The sequence below is a fragment of the Nerophis lumbriciformis genome, linkage group LG37, assembly GCF_033978685.3.
Source record: "Nerophis lumbriciformis linkage group LG37, RoL_Nlum_v2.1, whole genome shotgun sequence".
NCBI classification, from domain to species: domain Eukaryota; kingdom Metazoa; phylum Chordata; class Actinopteri; order Syngnathiformes; family Syngnathidae; genus Nerophis; species Nerophis lumbriciformis.
Window position 1 is genome coordinate 7,736,292 of NC_084584.2, and position 19,451 is coordinate 7,755,742.

A 19,451-nucleotide genomic window follows, 5' to 3' on the forward strand; every position below is an offset into this window, starting at 1 on the left:
TCATTTATACACACATACTGAACATCTAAATGTGTATATATCATTTATACACACATACTATACATCTAAATGTGTATATATCATTTATACACACATACTGAACATCTAAATGTGTATATATCATTTATACACACATACTATACATCTAAATGTGTATATATCATTTATACACACATACTGTACATCTAAATGTGTATATATCATTTATACACACATCCTATACATCTAAATGTGTGTATATCATTTATACACACATACTGTACATCTAAATGTGTATATATCATTTATACACACATACTGTACATCTAAATGTGTATATATCATTTATACACACATACTATACATCTAAATGTGTATATATCATTTATACACACATACTGTACATTTAAATGTGTATACATCATTTATACACACACTGTACATCTAAATGTGTATATATCATTTATACACACATACTGTACATCTAAATGTGTATATATCATTTATACACACACATACTGTACATCTAAATGTGTATATATCATTTATACACACATACTGTACATCTAAATGTGTATATATCATTTATACACACATACTGTACATCTAAATGTGTATATATCATTTATACACACATACTGTACATCTAAATGTGTATATATTATTTATACACACATACTGTACATCTAAATGTGTATATATCATTTATACACACATACTGAACATCTAAATGTGTATATATCATTTATACACACATACTGTACATCTAAATGTGTATATCATTTATACACACATACTGTACATCTAAATGTGTATATATCATTTATACACACATCCTATACATCTAAATGTGTGTATATCATTTATACACACATACTGTACATCTAAATGTGTATATATCATTTATACACACATACTGAACATCTAAATGTGTATATATCATTTATACACACATACTATACATCTAAATGTGTATATATCATTTATACACACATACTGTACATCTAAATGTGTATATCATTTATACACACATACTGTACATCTAAATGTGTATATATCATTTATACACACATCCTATACATCTAAATGTGTGTATATCATTTATACACACATACTATACATCTAAATGTGTATATATCATTTATACACACATACTGTACATCTAAATGTGTATATCATTTATACACACATACTATACATCTAAATGTGTATATATCATTGATACACACATACTGTACATCTAAATGTGTATATATCATTTATACACACATCCTATACATCTAAATGTGTGTATATCATTTATACACACATACTGTACATCTAAATGTGTATATATCATTTATACACACATACTGTACATCTAAATGTGTATATATTATTTATACACACATACTGTACATCTAAATGTGTATATATCATTTATACACACATACTGAACATCTAAATGTGTATATATCATTTATACACACATACTGTACATCTAAATGTGTATATCATTTATACACACATACTGTACATCTAAATGTGTATATATCATTTATACACACATCCTATACATCTAAATGTGTGTATATCATTTATACACACATACTGTACATCTAAATGTGTATATATCATTTATACACACATACTGAACATCTAAATGTGTATATATCATTTATACACACATACTATACATCTAAATGTGTATATATCATTTATACACACATACTGTACATCTAAATGTGTATATCATTTATACACACATACTGTACATCTAAATGTGTATATATCATTTATACACACATCCTATACATCTAAATGTGTGTATATCATTTATACACACATACTATACATCTAAATGTGTATATATCATTTATACACACATACTGTACATCTAAATGTGTATATCATTTATACACACATACTATACATCTAAATGTGTATATATCATTGATACACACATACTGTACATCTAAATGTGTATATATCATTTATACACACATCCTATACATCTAAATGTGTGTATATCATTTATACACACATACTGTACATCTAAATGTGGATATATCATTTATACACACATACTGAACATCTAAATGTGTATATATCATTTATACACACATACTATACATCTAAATGTGTATATATCATTTATACACACATACTGAACATCTAAATGTGTATATATCATTTATACACACATACTATACATCTAAATGTGTATATATCATTTATACACACATACTGTACATCTAAATGTGTATATATCATTTATACACACATCCTATACATCTAAATGTGTGTATATCATTTATACACACATACTGTACATCTAAATGTGTATATATCATTTATACACACATACTGTACATCTAAATGTGTATATATCATTTATACACACACATACCTGCCAACTTTTGAAATCAGAAAAACCTAGTAGCCAGGGTCCAGGGGTTGCAGGCCCCGGTTGGTCCAGGACAAAGTCCTGGTGGGGGTTTCAGGATTCGCCCACCCCCCCGACGCAAAATGATTATTAGCATTCAGACAGGTTAAAATGTTGCTAAAACCATCACTTTTCTATCAGTCACAGTGACTTTTCAAAACAAAAATATTACAGCAAAAATCATATGGGTTGATTGACATGTTTATTCTGTAAGCTAAATTCAATAGTTTGAAATGATTTTGACAGTTAATGCCAGTTATCCTGTCAACCTTTCACAAGACTTCAATTTGTTAATTGAAAGTATAAACACTTTTTACAGTAAACAAATGGTAAAACAGTACTAAACAATTCCATAAAAAAAAAAATTGGTGTCATTATTAACTTTCTGTCCAAGCTTGTATAATCTACTGCCTTGTTCAATTGTATAAAATATTCTGTGCCTAAAATTCACATTTCTATCACAATTATCATACTGTAAACATGGTAAGCTAACTTCATTAAAATTAATAGTCCTGTCAATAGCATGGAATTACAATTCAAATGTAGTTTTTTTTGTAAGCCTTTCAAAAGAATTCAAAATATGAAAAATTCATGAAAATTAATTTAAGCCATCAGACACTTGAAAAGTGGCACATCACATCTCTAATGTAATCATTTTAACTTTTCAACAGAAATAGCACTGCAAAAATATTAAGGACATACTTCTGTATTTTGGTAGTTATGCTGTCAACATCGAACAAGATTTCTTCAACTTGGACTTGAAAGCATAAATAGTATAAACACTTTTAACAGTATAACAGTACTAAACAATTCCAATAGATAACATTGGTGTCATTACCTTTTTGTGGCTAAAATCCGAAAAACGTTGAAAGTTTTCCACTTGTATCGCTAGCAACGGCATTAGACTTGTGTTTTTTTGTCCCAACGTGGTCTTTTACATCGCTAATTCCTCCGTGTCCGATCCAAAAATCTTGTCTGCACAAGGTGCAATTCGCGTAGTTTTCACCCTTTTTGGAACGGATAATTATTCCCGGATAGGCTTTTGAATATTCTTCACGGAATGACTGCAGTTTTCTTTTCGGTTTAAGACTCGTTTGCGATTTTTCTCCGGCTGATTCCATGATCATTCGCTCGTTTGGAAACAATGGCAACAGGTGCCTCGTGCTTGGCAGCGGTGCTATAAATAGCCTCGCGCATGGCATTCGGAATGGCTCGATAGGAAGTTACGGGAAGCAGTGTCGATTGTCATTGTTGTTACGCGATTTCGTGAATAAAACTTTTTTAAATTAATGAAAAACCGTATTTTTTATCACTGCAACCGTAACCCGGAATAGGTTGATGAAAACCGTACTAATTACGGGAAAACCGGAGTAGTTGGCAGGTATGCACACATACTGTACATCTAAATGTGTATATATCATTTATACACACATACTGTACATCTAAATGTGTATATCATTTATACACACATACTGTACATCTAAATGTGTATATATCATTTATACACACATACTATACATCTAAATGTGTATATATCATTTATACACACATACTGTACATCTAAATGTGTATATATCATTTATACACACATACTGTACATCTAAGTGTGTATATATCATTTATACACACATACTGAACATCTAAATGTGTATATATCATTTATACACACATACTATACATCTAAATGTGTACCGGTATATATCATTTATACACACATACTATACATCTAAATGTGTATATATCATTTATACACACATACTGTACATCTAAATGTGTGTATATCATTTATACACACATACTGTACATCTAAATGTGTGTATATCATTTATACACACATCCTGTACATCTAAATGTGTATATATCATTTATACACACATACTATACATCTAAATGTGTATATATCATTTATACACACATACTATACATCTAAATGTGTATATATCATTTATACACACATACTATACATCTAAATGTGTATATATCATTTATACACACGTACTATACATCTAAATGTGTATATATCATTTATACACACGTACTATACATCTAAATGTGTATATATCATTTATACACACATCCTATACATCTAAATGTGTATATATCATTTATACACACATCCTGTACATCTAAATGTGTATATATCATTTATACACACATACTGTGCATTGTAATTGTACTTCATTTCAAATAGGAAGTGGAATGATGTTTTACCTTCATCAGCTGGTTTGGTGTGGGAGAGCCTGAGTAAGTCCTGGTGTGACCAACCCTGTCTTTGTTTACATGTGCTGACGGCCGCAGCCAGACTCAGAGCATCCTGCCCGCAGTACCAGTCAGACACAGCTTTCCTGAGGGCACGTCCCCACATTCCACACTTCATGTCCTCCTTCAGTTCTTTCTTGTACTGGATGAAAGAAAAGAGATGGGCGGGCTGCGGGCAAACCTCCTTCAGCGCCTTGAAGGCCGCCTGCCTGGTCTTCAGCTCAGAGTGTTGCGAGCACAACGCCAAGGCAAAGATGCAGGGCTCCAGTCGGACCGCTTGTCCATCCTGAGCAAACCTCTGGATGGTCTCCACCACCTGGACACCTTGGCCCTCCTGGAGCATGGAGAGCATGGATCCCACACGCTCCATGCCTAGACCTGCCTGGTCTCTGGCAGTGTAGACCACTTGGTCTGAGCCGTAGCAGAGGAAGCGACACAGTCTGGTGTGGTCACTCACCTCCCACTGGCTGCCATCTCCTTGCATTGTGGGACAACCTGGACCAGAGAGGACAATGACATAGCAGTCAGATGGACTCCAAAAACTAGTCTTCACTCGCCAAGATGAAGGACTGCTCTACATGCTGCCTGCCACTAGGTGACATCACTCTTATGATGATGACACCCAACTCTACATGCTGCCTGCCGCTAGGTGACATCACTCTTATGATGATGACACCCAACTCTACATGCTGCCTGCCGCTGGGTGACATCACTCTTATGATGATGACACCCAACTCTACATGCTGCCTGCCGCTAGGTGACATCACTCTTATGATGATGACACCCAACTCTACATGCTGCCTGCCGCTAGGTGACATCACTCTTATGATGATGACACCCAACTCTACATGCTGCCTGCCGCTAGGTGACATCACTCTTATGATGATGACACACAACTCTACATGCTGCCTCCTGCTAGGTGACATCACTCTTATGATGATGACACACAACTCTACATGCTGCCTGCCACTAGGTGACATCACTCTTATGATGATGACACACAACTCTACATGCTGCCTCCTGCTAGGTGACATCACTCTTATGATGATGACACCCAACTCTACATGCTGCCTGCCGCTAGGTGACATCACTCTTATGATGATGACACCCAACTCTACATGCTGCCTGCCGCTGGGTGACATCACTCTTATGATGATGACACCCAACTCTACATGCTGCCTGCCGCTAGGTGACATCACTCTTATGATGATGACACCCAACTCTACATGCTGCCTGCCGCTAGGTGACATCACTCTTATGATGATGACACCCAACTCTACATGCTGCCTGCCGCTAGGTGACATCACTCTTATGATGATGACACACAACTCTACATGCTGCCTCCTGCTAGGTGACATCACTCTTATGATGATGACACACAACTCTACATGCTGCCTGCCACTAGGTGACATCACTCTTATGATGATGACACACAACTCTACATGCTGCCTCCTGCTAGGTGACATCACTCTTATGATGATGACACCCAACTCTACATGCTGCCTGCCACTAGGTGACATCACTCTTATGATGATGACACCCAACTCTACATGCTGCCTGCCGCTAGGTGACATCACTCTTATGATGATGACACCCAACTCTACATGCTGCCTGCCGCTAGGTGACATCACTCTTATGATGATGACACCCAACTCTACATGCTGCCTGCCGCTGGGTGACATCACTCTTATGATGATGACACCCAACTCGACATGCTGCCTGCCGCTGGGTGACATCACTCTTATGATGATGACACCCAACTCTACATGCTGCCTGCCGCTAGGTGACATCACTCTTATGATGATGACACCCAACTCTACATGCTGCCTGCCGCTGGGTGACATCACTCTTATGATGATGACACCCAACTCTACATGCTGCCTGCCGCTGGGTGACATCACTCTTATGATGATGACACCCAACTCTACATGCTGCCTGCCGCTGGGTGACATCACTCTTATGATGATGACACCCAACTCTACATGCTGCCTGCCGCTAGGTGACATCACTCTTATGATGATGACACCCAACTCTACATGCTGCCTGCCGCTAGGTGACATCACTCTTATGATGATGACACCCAACTCTACATGCTGCCTGCCGCTAGGTGACATCACTCTTATGATGATGACACCCAACTCTACATGCTGCCTGCCGCTAGGTGACATCACTCTTATGATGATGACACCCAAATCTACATGCTGCCTGCCGCTAGGTGACATCACTCTTATGATGATGACACCCAACTCTACATGCTGCCTGCCGCTAGGTGGCATCACTCTTATGATGATGACACCCAACTCGACATGCTGCCTGCCGCTGGGTGACATCACTCTTATGATGATGACACCCAACTCGACATGCTGCCTGCCGCTAGGTGACATCACTCTTATGATGATGACACACAACTCTACATGCTGCCTGCCGCTAGGTGACATCACTCTTATGATGATGACACACAACTCTACATGCTGCCTGCCACTAGGTGACATCACTCTTATGATGATGACACCCAACTCTACATGCTGCCTGCCGCTAGGTGACATCACTCTTATGATGACACCCAACTCTACATGCTGCCTGCCGCTAGGTGGCATCACTCTTATGATGATGACACCCAACTCTACATGCTGCCTGCTACTAGGTGACATCACTCTTATGATGATGACACCCAACTCTACATGCTGCCTGCCGCTAGGTGACATCACTCTTATGATGATGACACCCAACTCTACATGCTGCCTGCCGTTAGGTGACATCACTCTTATGATGATGACACCCAACTCTTCATGCTGCCTGCCGCTAGGTGACATCACTCTTATGATGATGACACCCAACTCGACATGCTGCCTGCCGCTAGGTGACATCACTCTTATGATGATGACACCCAACTCGACATGCTGCCTGCCGCTAGGTGACATCACTCTTATGATGATGACACCCAACTCGACATGCTGCCTGCCGCTGGGTGACATCACTCTTATGATGATGACACCCAACTCGACATGCTGCCTGCCGCTAGGTGACATCACTCTTATGATGATGACACCCAACTCTACATGCTGCCTGCCGCTAGGTGACATCACTCTTATGATGATGACACCCAACTCGACATGCTGCCTGCCGCTGGGTGACATCACTCTTATGATGATGACACCCAACTCGACATGCTGCCTGCCGCTAGGTGACATCACTCTTATGATGATGACACCCAACTCGACATGCTGCCTGCCGCTGGGTGACATCACTCTTATGATGATGACACCCAACTCGACATGCTGCCTGCCGCTAGGTGACATCACTCTTATGATGATGACACCCAACTCTACATGCTGCCTGCCAATAGGTGACATCACTCTTATGATGATGACACCCAACTCTACATGCTGCCTGCCGCTAGGTGACATCACTCTTATGATGATGACACCCAACTCTACATGCTGCCTGCCGCTAGGTGACATCACTCTTATGATGATGACACCCAACTCTACATGCTGCCTGCCGCTGGGTGACATCACTCTTATGATGATGACACCCAACTCTACATGCTGCCTGCCGCTGGGTGACATCACTCTTATGATGACACCCAACTCTACATGCTGCCTCCCGCTGGGTGACATCACTCTTATGATGATGACACCCAACTCTACATGCTGCCTGCCGCTAGGTGACATCACTCTTATGATGATGACACCCAACTCTACATGCTGCCTGCCGCTAGGTGACATCACTCTTATGATGATGACACCCAACTCTACATGCTGCCTGCCGCTAGGTGACATCACTCTTATGATGATGACACCCAACTCTACATGCTGCCTGCCGCTGGGTGACATCACTCTTATGATGATGACACCCAACTCTACATGCTGCCTGCCGCTGGGTGACATCACTCTTATGATGATGACACCCAACTCTACATGCTGCCTGCCACTAGGTGACATCACTCTTATGATGATGACACCCAACTCGACATGCTGCCTGCCGCTGGGTGACATCACTCTTATGATGATGACACCCAACTCGACATGCTGCCTGCCGCTGGGTGACATCACTCTTATGATGATGACACCCAACTCTACATGCTGCCTGCCGCTAGGTGACATCACTCTTATGATGATGACACCCAACTCTACATGCTGCCTGCCGCTAGGTGACATCACTCTTATGATGATGACACCCAACTCTACATGCTGCCTGCCGCTAGGTGACATCACTCTTATGATGATGACACCCAACTCTACATGCTGCCTCCTGCTAGGTGACATCACTCTTATGATGATGACACCCAACTCTACATGCTGCCTGCCGCTAGGTGGCATCACTCTTATGATGATGACACCCAACTCTACATGCTGCCTGCCGCTAGGTGACATCACTCTTATGATGATGACACCCAACTCGACATGCTGCCTGCCGCTAGGTGACATCACTCTTATGATGATGACACCCAACTCGACATGCTGCCTGCCGCTAGGTGACATCACTCTTATGATGATGACACCCAACTCTACATGCTGCCTGCCGCTAGGTGACATCACTCTTATGATGATGACACCCAACTCTACATGCTGCTAGGTGACATCACTCTTATGATGATGACACCCAACTCTACATGCTGCCTGCCGCTAGGTGACATCACTCTTATGATGATGACACCCAACTCTACATGCTGCCTGCCGCTAGGTGACATCACTCTTATGATGATGACACCCAACTCTACATGCTGCCTGCCGCTAGGTGACATCACTCTTATGATGATGACACCCAACTCTACATGCTGCCTGCCGCTAGGTGACATCACTCTTATGATGATGACACCCAACTCTACATGCTGCTAGGTGACATCACTCTTATGATGATGACACACAACTCTACATGCTGCCTCCTGCTAGGTGACATCACTCTTATGATGATGACACCCAACTCTACATGCTGCCTGCCACTAGGTGACATCACTCTTATGATGATGACACACAACTCTACATGCTGCCTCCTGCTAGGTGACATCACTCTTATGATGATGACACCCAACTCTACATGCTGCCTGCCGCTAGGTGACATCACTCTTATGATGATGACACCCAACTCTACATGCTGCCTGCCGCTAGGTGACATCACTCTTATGATGATGACACCCAACTCGACATGCTGCCTGCCGCTGGGTGACATCACTCTTATGATGATGACACCAAACTCTACATGCTGCCTGCCGCTAGGTGACATCACTCTTATGATGATGACACCCAACTCTACATGCCCCTAAACATCACCAACACCCGGATTGTAGTCACCTAGAGGCGTGTCTTGATGACACTAAACAATCCCGGATTGTAGTCACCTAGAGGCGTGTCTTGATGACACTAAACAATCACTTGGAGGCGTGTCTTAATGAAATTAAACAATGGACTGGACTCTCACACTATTATGTTAGATCCACTATGGACTGGACTCTCACACTAATATGTTAGATCCACTATGAACTGGACTCTCACTATTATGTTAGATCCACTATGGACTGGACTCTCACACTATTATGTTAGATCCACTATGGACTGGACTCTCACTATTATGTTAGATCCACTATGGACTGGACTCTCACACTATTATGTTAGATCCACTATGGACTTGACTCTTCACACTATTATGTTAGATCCACTATGGACTGGACTCTCACACTATTATGTTAGATCCACTATGGACTGGACTCTCGCTATTATGTTAGATCCACTATGGACTGGACTCTCACACTATTATGTTAGATCCACTATGGACTGGACTCTCACTATTATGTTAGATCCACTATGGACTGGACTCTCACACTATTATGTTAGATCCACTATGGACTGGACTCTCACACTATTATGTTAGATCCACTATGGACTGGACTCTCACACTATTATGTTAGATCCACTATGGACTGGACTCTCACACTATTATGTTAGATCCACTATGGACTGGACTCTCACACTATTATGTTAGATCCACTATGGACTGGACTCTCACTATTATGTTAGATCCACTATGGACTGGACTCTCACACTATTATGTTAGATCCACTATGGACTGGACTCTCACTATTATGTTAGATCCACTATGGACTGGACTCTCACACTATTATGTTAGATCCACTATGGACTGGACTCTCACACTATTATGTTAGATCCACTATGGATTGGACTCTCACTATTATGTTAGATCCACTATGGACTGGACTCACACTATTATGTTAGATCCACTAGGGACTGGACTCTCACTATTATGTTAGATCCACTATGGACTGGACTCTCACACTATTATGTTAGATCCACTATGGACTGGACTCTCACACTATTATGTTAGATCCACTATGGACTGGACTCTCACACTATTATGTTAGATCAACTATGGACTGGACTCTCACTATTATGTTAGATCCACTATGGACTGGACTCTCACACTATTATGTTAGATCCACTATGGACTGGACTCTCACACTATTATGTTAGATCCACTATGGACTGGACTCTCACACTATTATGTTAGATCCACTATGGACTGGACTCTCACTATTATGTTAGATCCACTATGGACTGGACTCTCACACTATTATGTTAGATCCACTATGGACTGGACTCTCACACTATTATGTTAGATCCACTATGGACTGGACTCTCACACTATTATGTTAGATCCACTATGGACTGGACTCTCACACTATTATGTTAGATCCACTATGGACTGGACTCTCACACTATTATGTTAGATCCACTATGGACTGGACTCTCACACTATTATGTTAGATCCATTATGGACTGGACTCTCACACTATTATGTTAGATCCACTATGGACTGGACTCTCACACTATTATGTTAGATCCACTATGGACTGGACTCTCACTATTATGTTAGATCCACTATGGACTGGACTCTCACACTATTATGTTAGATCCACTATGGACTGGACTCTCACTATTATGTTAGATCCACTATGGACTGGACTCTCACACTATTATGTTAGATCCACTATGGACTGGACTCTCACACTATTATGTTAGATCCACTATGGACTGGACTCTCACTATTATGTTAGATCCACTATGGACTGGACTCTCACACTATTATGTTAGATCCACTATGGACTGGACTCTCACACTATTATGTTAGATCCACTATGGATTGGACTCTCACTATTATGTTAGATCCACTATGGACTGGACTCACACTATTATGTTAGATCCACTAGGGACTGGACTCTCACTATTATGTTAGATCCACTATGGACTGGACTCTCACACTATTATGTTAGATCCACTATGGACTGGACTCTCACACTATTATGATAGATCCACTATGGACTGGACTCTCACACTATTATGTTAGATCAACTATGGACTGGACTCTCACTATTATGTTAGATCCACTATGGACTGGACTCTCACACTATTATGTTAGATCCACTATGGACTGGACTCTCACACTATTATGTTAGATCCACTATGGACTGGACTCTCACACTATTATGTTAGATCCACTATGGACTGGACTCTCACTATTATGTTAGATCCACTATGGACTGGACTCTCACTATTATGTTAGATCCACTATGGACTGGACTCTCACACTATTATGTTAGATCCACTATGGACTGGACTCTCACACTATTATGTTAGATCCACTATGGACTGGACTCTCACACTATTATGTTAGATCCACTATGGACTGGACTCTCACTATTATGTTAGATCCACTATGGACTGGACTCTCACACTATTATGTTAGATCCACTATGGACTGGACTCTAACTATTATGTTAGATCCACTATGGACTGGACTCTCACACTATTATGTTAGATCCACTATGGACTGGACTCTCACACTATTATGTTAGATCCACTATGGACTGGACTCTCACACTATTATGTTAGATCCCCTATGGACTGGACTCTCACTATTATGTTAGATCCACTATGGACTGGACTCTCACACTATTATGTTAGATCCACTATGGACTGGACTCTCACTATTATGTTAGATCCACTATGGACTGGACTCTCACACTATTATGTTAGATCCACTATGGACTGGACTCTCACACTATTATGTTAGATCCACTATGGACTGGACTCTCACTATTATGTTAGATCCACTATGGACTGGACTCTCACTATAATGTTAGATCCACTATGGACTGGACTCTCACACTATTATGTTAGATCCACTATGGACTGGACTCTCACTATTATGTTAGATCCACTATGGACTGGACTCTCACACTATTATGTTAGATCCACTATGGACTGGACTCTCACTATTATGTTAGATCCACTATGGACTGGACTCTCACACTATTATGTTAGATCCACAATGGACTGGACTCTCACACTATTATGTTAGATCCACTATGGACTGGCCTCTCACACTATTATGTTAGATCCACTATGGACTGGACTCTCACACTATTATGTTAGATCCATTATGGACTGGACTCTCACACTATTATGTTAGATCCACTATGGACTGGACTCTCACACTATTATGTTAGATCCACTATGGACTGGACTCTCACTATTATGTTAGATCCACTATGGACTGGACTCTCACACTATTATGTTAGATCCACTATGGACTGGACTCTCACTATTATGTTAGATCCACTATGGACTGGACTCTCACACTATTATGTTAGATCCACTATGGACTGGACTCTCACACTATTATGTTAGATCCACTATGGACTGGACTCTCACTATTATGTTAGATCCACTATGGACTGGACTCTCACACTATTATGTTAGATCCACTATGGACTGGACTCTCACACTATTATGTTAGATCCACTATGGATTGGACTCTCACTATTATGTTAGATCCACTATGGACTGGACTCACACTATTATGTTAGATCCACTAGGGACTGGACTCTCACTATTATGTTAGATCCACTATGGACTGGACTCTCACACTATTATGTTAGATCCACTATGGACTGGACTCTCACACTATTATGTTAGATCCACTATGGACTGGACTTTCACACTATTATGTTAGATCAACTATGGACTGGACTCTCACTATTATGTTAGATCCACTATGGACTGGACTCTCACACTATTATGTTAGATCCACTATGGACTGGACTCTCACACTATTATGTTAGATCCACTATGGACTGGACTCTCACACTATTATGTTAGATCCACTATGGACTGGACTCTCACTATTATGTTAGATCCACTATGGACTGGACTCTCACTATTATGTTAGATCCACTATGGACTGGACTCTCACACTATTATGTTAGATCCACTATGGACTGGACTCTCACACTATTATGTTAGATCCACTATGGACTGGACTCTCACACTATTATGTTAGATCCACTATGGACTGGACTCTCACTATTATGTTAGATCCACTATGGACTGGACTCTCACACTATTATGTTAGATCCACTATGGACTAGACTCTAACTATTATGTTAGATCCACTATGGACTGGACTCTCACACTATTATGTTAGATCCACTATGGACTGGACTCTCACACTATTATGTTAGATCCACTATGGACTGGACTCTCACACTATTATGTTAGATCCCCTATGGACTGGACTCTCACTATTATGTTAGATCCACTATGGACTGGACTCTCACACTATTATGTTAGATCCACTATGGACTGGACTCTCACTATTATGTTAGATCCACTATGGACTGGACTCTCACACTATTATGTTAGATCCACTATGGACTGGACTCTCACACTATTATGTTAGATCCACTATGGACTGGACTCTCACTATTATGTTAGATCCACTATGGACTGGACTCTCACTATAATGTTAGATCCACTATGGACTGGACTCTCACACTATTATGTTAGATCCACTATGGACTGGACTCTCACTATTATGTTAGATCCACTATGGACTGGACTCTCACACTATTATGTTAGATCCACTATGGACTGGACTCTCACTATTATGTTAGATCCACTATGGACTGGACTCTCACACTATTATGTTAGATCCACAATGGACTGGACTCTCACACTATTATGTTAGATCCACTATGGACTGGACTCTCACTATTATGTTAGATCCACTATGGACTGGACTCTCACACTATTATGTTAGATCCACTATGGACTGGACTCTCACTATTATGTTAGATCCACTATGGACTGGACTCTCACACTATTATGTTAGATCCACTATGGACTGGACTCTCACACTATTATGTTAGATCCACTATGGACTGGACTCTCACAGTTTGAGTTTTTCCTTGCCCTGATGTGGGATCTGAGCCCAGGATGTGGTTGTGGCTTGTGCAGCCCTTTGAGACACTGGTGATTTAGGGTTATATAAGTAAACTTTGATTGATTGATGCTCCACAGGTTGCCTCGGAGCGTGGACTAAAATAGATTAAAGTTGATTAAGGGCCACGGTGACACTACAAAGACAAAGTATACGATTAAGGGCCCTACAAATACAAAGTCTACGATTAAGGGCCTTACGAAGACAAAGTATACGATTAAGGGCCCTACAAATACAAAGTCTACAATTAAGGGCCCTACAAATACAAAGTCTACGATTAAGGGCCTTACGAAGACAAAGTATACGATTAAGGGCCCTACAAATACAAAGTCTACAATTAAGGGCCCTACAAAGACAAAGTATACGATTAAGGGCCCTACAAAGACAAAGTATATGATTAAGGGCCCTACATAGACAAAGTATACGGTTAAGGGCCCTACATAGACAAAGTATACGGTTAAGGGCCCTACAAAGAGATTAAGGGTCCTACAAAGACAAAGTATAGGGTTAAGGGCCCTACAAAGACAAAGTATAGGGTTAAGGGCCCTACAAATACAAAGTATAGGGTTAAGGGCCCTACAAATACAAAGTATAGGGTTAAGGGCCCTACAAATACAAAGTCTACGATTAAGGGCCTTACGAAGACAAAGTATACGATTAAGGGCCCTACAAATACAAAGTCTACAATTAAGGGCCCTACAAAGACAAAGTATACGATTAAAGGCCCTACAAATACAAAGTCTACGATTAAGGGCCCTACAAAGACAAAGTATACGGTTAAGGGCCCTACAAAGAGATTAAGGGTCCTACAAAGACAAAGTATAGGGTTAAGGGCCCTACAAAGACAAAGTATAGGGTTAAGGGCCCTACAAATACAAAGTATAGGGTTAAGGGCCCTACAAATACAAAGTCTACGATTAAGGGCCTTACGAAGACAAAGTATACGATTAAGGGCCCTACAAATACAAAGTCTACAATTAAGGGCCCTACAAAGACAAAGTATACGGTTAAGGGCCCTACAAAGAGATTAAGGGTCCTACAAAGACAAAGTATACGGTTAAGGGCCCTACAAAGTCAAAGTATAGGGTTAAGGGCCCTACAAATACAAAGTATAGGGTTAAGGGCCCTACAAAGACAAAGTATAGGGTTAAGGGCCCTACAAATACAAAGTCTACGATTAAGGGCCTTACGAAGACAAAGTATACGATTAAGGGCCCTACAAATACAAAGGCTACAATTAAGGGCCCTACAAAGACAAAGTATACGATTAAGGGCCCTACAAATACAAAGTCTACGACTAAGGGCCCTACAAAGACAAAGTATACGGTTAAGGGCCCTACAAAGACAAAGTATACGGTTAAGGGCCCTACAAAGAGATTAAGGGTCCTACAAAGTCAAAGTATACGGTTAAGGGCCCTACAAAGAGATTAAGGGCCCTACAAAGTCAAAGTATAGGGTTAAGGGCCCTACAAAGACAAAGTATAGGGTTAAGGGCCCTACAAATACAAAGTCTACAATTAAGGGCCCTACAAAGACAAAGTATACGATTAAGGGCCCTACAAATACAAAGTCTACGATTAAGGGCCCTACAAAGACAAAGTATACGGTTAAGGGCCCTACAAAGAGATTAAGGGTCCTACAAAGACAAAGTATACGGTTAAGGGCCCTACAAAGAGATTAAGGGCCCTACAAAGTCAAAGTATAGGGTTAAGGGCCCTACAAATACAAAGTATAGGGTTAAGGGCCCTACAAATACAAAGTCTACGATTAAGGGCCTTACGAAGACAAAGTATACGATTAAGGGCCCTACAAATACAAAGTCTACAATTAAGGGCCCTACAATGACAAAGTATACGATTAAAGGCCCTACAAATACAAAGTCTACGATTAAGGGCCCTACAAAGACAAAGTATACGGTTAAGGGCCCTACAAAGAGATTAAGGGTCCTACAAAGACAAAGTATAGGGTTAAAGGCCCTACAAAGACAAAGTATAGGGTTAAGGGCCCTACAAATACAAAGTATAGGGTTAAGGGCCCTACAAATACAAAGTATAGGGTTAAGGGCCCTACAAATACAAAGTCTACAATTAAGGGCCTTACGAAGACAAAGTATACGATTAAGGGCCCTACAAAGAGATTAAGGGTCCTACAAAGACAAAGTATACGGTTAAGGGCCCTACAAAGAGATTAAGGGCCCTACAAAGTCAAAGTATAGGGTTAAGGGCCCTACAAAGACAAAGTATAGGGTTAAGGGCCCTACAAATACAAAGTCTACAATTAAGGGCCCTACAAAGACAAAGTATACGATTAAGGGCCCTACAAATACAAAGTCTACGATTAAGGGCCCTACAAAGACAAAGTATACGGTTAAGGGCCCTACAAAGAAATTAAGGGTCCTACAAAGACAAAGTATACGGTTAAGGGCCCTACAAAGAGTTTAAGGGCCCTACAAAGTCAAAGTATAGGGTTAAGGGCCCTACAAAGACAAAGTATAGGGTTAAGGGCCCTACAAAGTCAAAGTATAGGGTTAAGGGCCCTACAAAGTCAAAGTATAGGGTTAAGGGCCCTACAAATACAAAGTCTACGATTAAGGGCCTTACGAAGACAAAGTATACGATTAAGGGCCCTACAAATACAAAGTCTACAATTAAGGGCCCTACAAAGACAAAGTATACGGTTAAGGGCCCTACAAAGAGATGAAGGGTCCTACAAAGTCAAAGTATACGGTTAAGGGCCCTACAAAGAGATTAATGGCCCTACAAAGTCAATGTATAGGGTTAAGGGCCCTACAAAGACAAAGTATAGGGTTAAGGGCCCTACAAATACAAAATCTACAATTAAGGGCCCTACAAAGACAAAGTATATGATTAAGGGCCCTACAAATACAAAGTCTACGACTAAGGGCCCTACAAAGACAAAGTATACGGTCAAGGGCCCTACAAAGAGATTAAGGGTCCTACAAAGTCAAAGTATACGGTTAAGGGCCCTACAAAGAGATTAAGGGCCCTACAAAGTCAAAGTATAGGGTTAAGGGCCCTACAAATACAAAGTATAGGGTTAAGGGCCCTACAAAGACAAAGTATAGGGTTAAGGGCCCTACAAAGACAAAGTATACGTACACAACGTCAACTGGACTTTGTTGACTCTGTTAATGTTAGCACTATGCTAAGCTAGTGGAGACTTTGATGTGTTAGCTCTCTGACACATGAAAGAAACGCACCGTTGCTTGATAATGCTCGTAAAGTGTGAAGTTATATCGTCTTTGTGTCCACTAAGAAGGTTGATAATGCTCGTAAAGTGTGAAGTTATATCGTCTTTGTGTCCACTAAGAAGGTTGATAATGCTCGTAAAGTGTGAAGTTATATCGTCTTTGTGTCCACTAAGAAGGTGTAAAGTGTGAAGTTATATCGCTAAGAAGGTTGTAAGTGTTGCTAGCAGGACATTAGCTGCTCTCCCGGATGTGGAGCTCGCCACTTTGAAGTTAGCGACACTTACTTCATGTGTTGGCGACCAAACAGTGGGTTTATTATGATTGATATTGTCGAGGAAAAGCACCACGGACACACGCCCACACTTACCTTACCGCGACGGGTTTTACAATGTGTCTGTTGAGTGTTGACGGCCTCCCTCTCATAACCAAGGAGACAGAAGTAGTGCCGCAATGGATTGTGGGAAATGGAGTTCACTCGCTCACCCCATGGCTGTTGATTGAGCTTCTGCGGGCACGGTGGTGTCCAAAGTGTGGCCCCCGAGGGCCATTTGTGGCGCGCAGAGCGAGTTGTGTTTGCCTGCAGTATATGTTGAAATAAAATCCAACAAAAAAAAAAACTGTAAACATGTAAGAAAAGAGAGCATAGAGACATAATGCAATGAGAAAAAGGCTGAATGGGTTGATACTAATAATTAATAATAATGAGCTTTGTAACCTACAACACAAATTTCTAACAAAATAAAAATAAATGATACATGTAAATAAATGATTTATATATATATATATATATATATATATATATATATATATATATATATATATATATATATATATATATATATATATATATATATATATAAATGAGATACATATAAATAAATCAGAATCAGAAAGATATATGCATATATATATATATATATATATATATATATATATTAGAGATGCGCGGATAGGCAATTATTTCATCCGCAACCGCATCAGAAAGTCGTCAACCATCCGCAATCCACCCGATCTAACATTTGATCAGAACCGCATCCGCCCGTTGTTATATATCTAATATAGACGATGCACGGCATTAGTGAGGTTATAAAGCTTTTGCCTGTTAAAGAAAGGAGACTGATCCAATGCAGCACAGACATTCGCGTGCCACGCTGTCACGACCCAGACGCACACCAGTGCGCAATCATATGGGAGCCGCGCTGAGCGCACCTCCAAGCGCGTCTCGCTGCCGGCGACGGCCGGGTATGGGCCCGACGCTCCAGCGCCATCCATTTTCAGGGC

The 19,451-nt window shown here is 40.6% G+C and overlaps 1 protein-coding gene across 2 annotated transcripts in view; it reads right to left on the bottom strand.

Annotated features, from left to right (window-relative positions):
- ro60 (Ro60, Y RNA binding protein) overlaps positions 1-18,714 on the bottom strand; it is a 48,058-nt gene extending 29,344 nt beyond the window's left edge. Inside the window, exons 1-2 of one of the 2 annotated variants that reach the window (XM_061930896.2) lie at positions 18,543-18,714; positions 4,616-5,158 (exon numbers count right to left, since the gene is read on the bottom strand). In XM_061930896.2, the coding sequence (XP_061786880.2) occupies positions 4,616-5,147 (532 nt within the window). In that variant the 5' untranslated portion in view covers positions 5,148-5,158; positions 18,543-18,714. Of the gene's footprint in view, positions 1-4,615; positions 5,159-18,537 lie in introns of both variants that reach the window. The other variant, XM_061930895.2, reaches the window with a different exon arrangement.
- Positions 18,715-19,451: the final 737 nt, after the last annotated feature.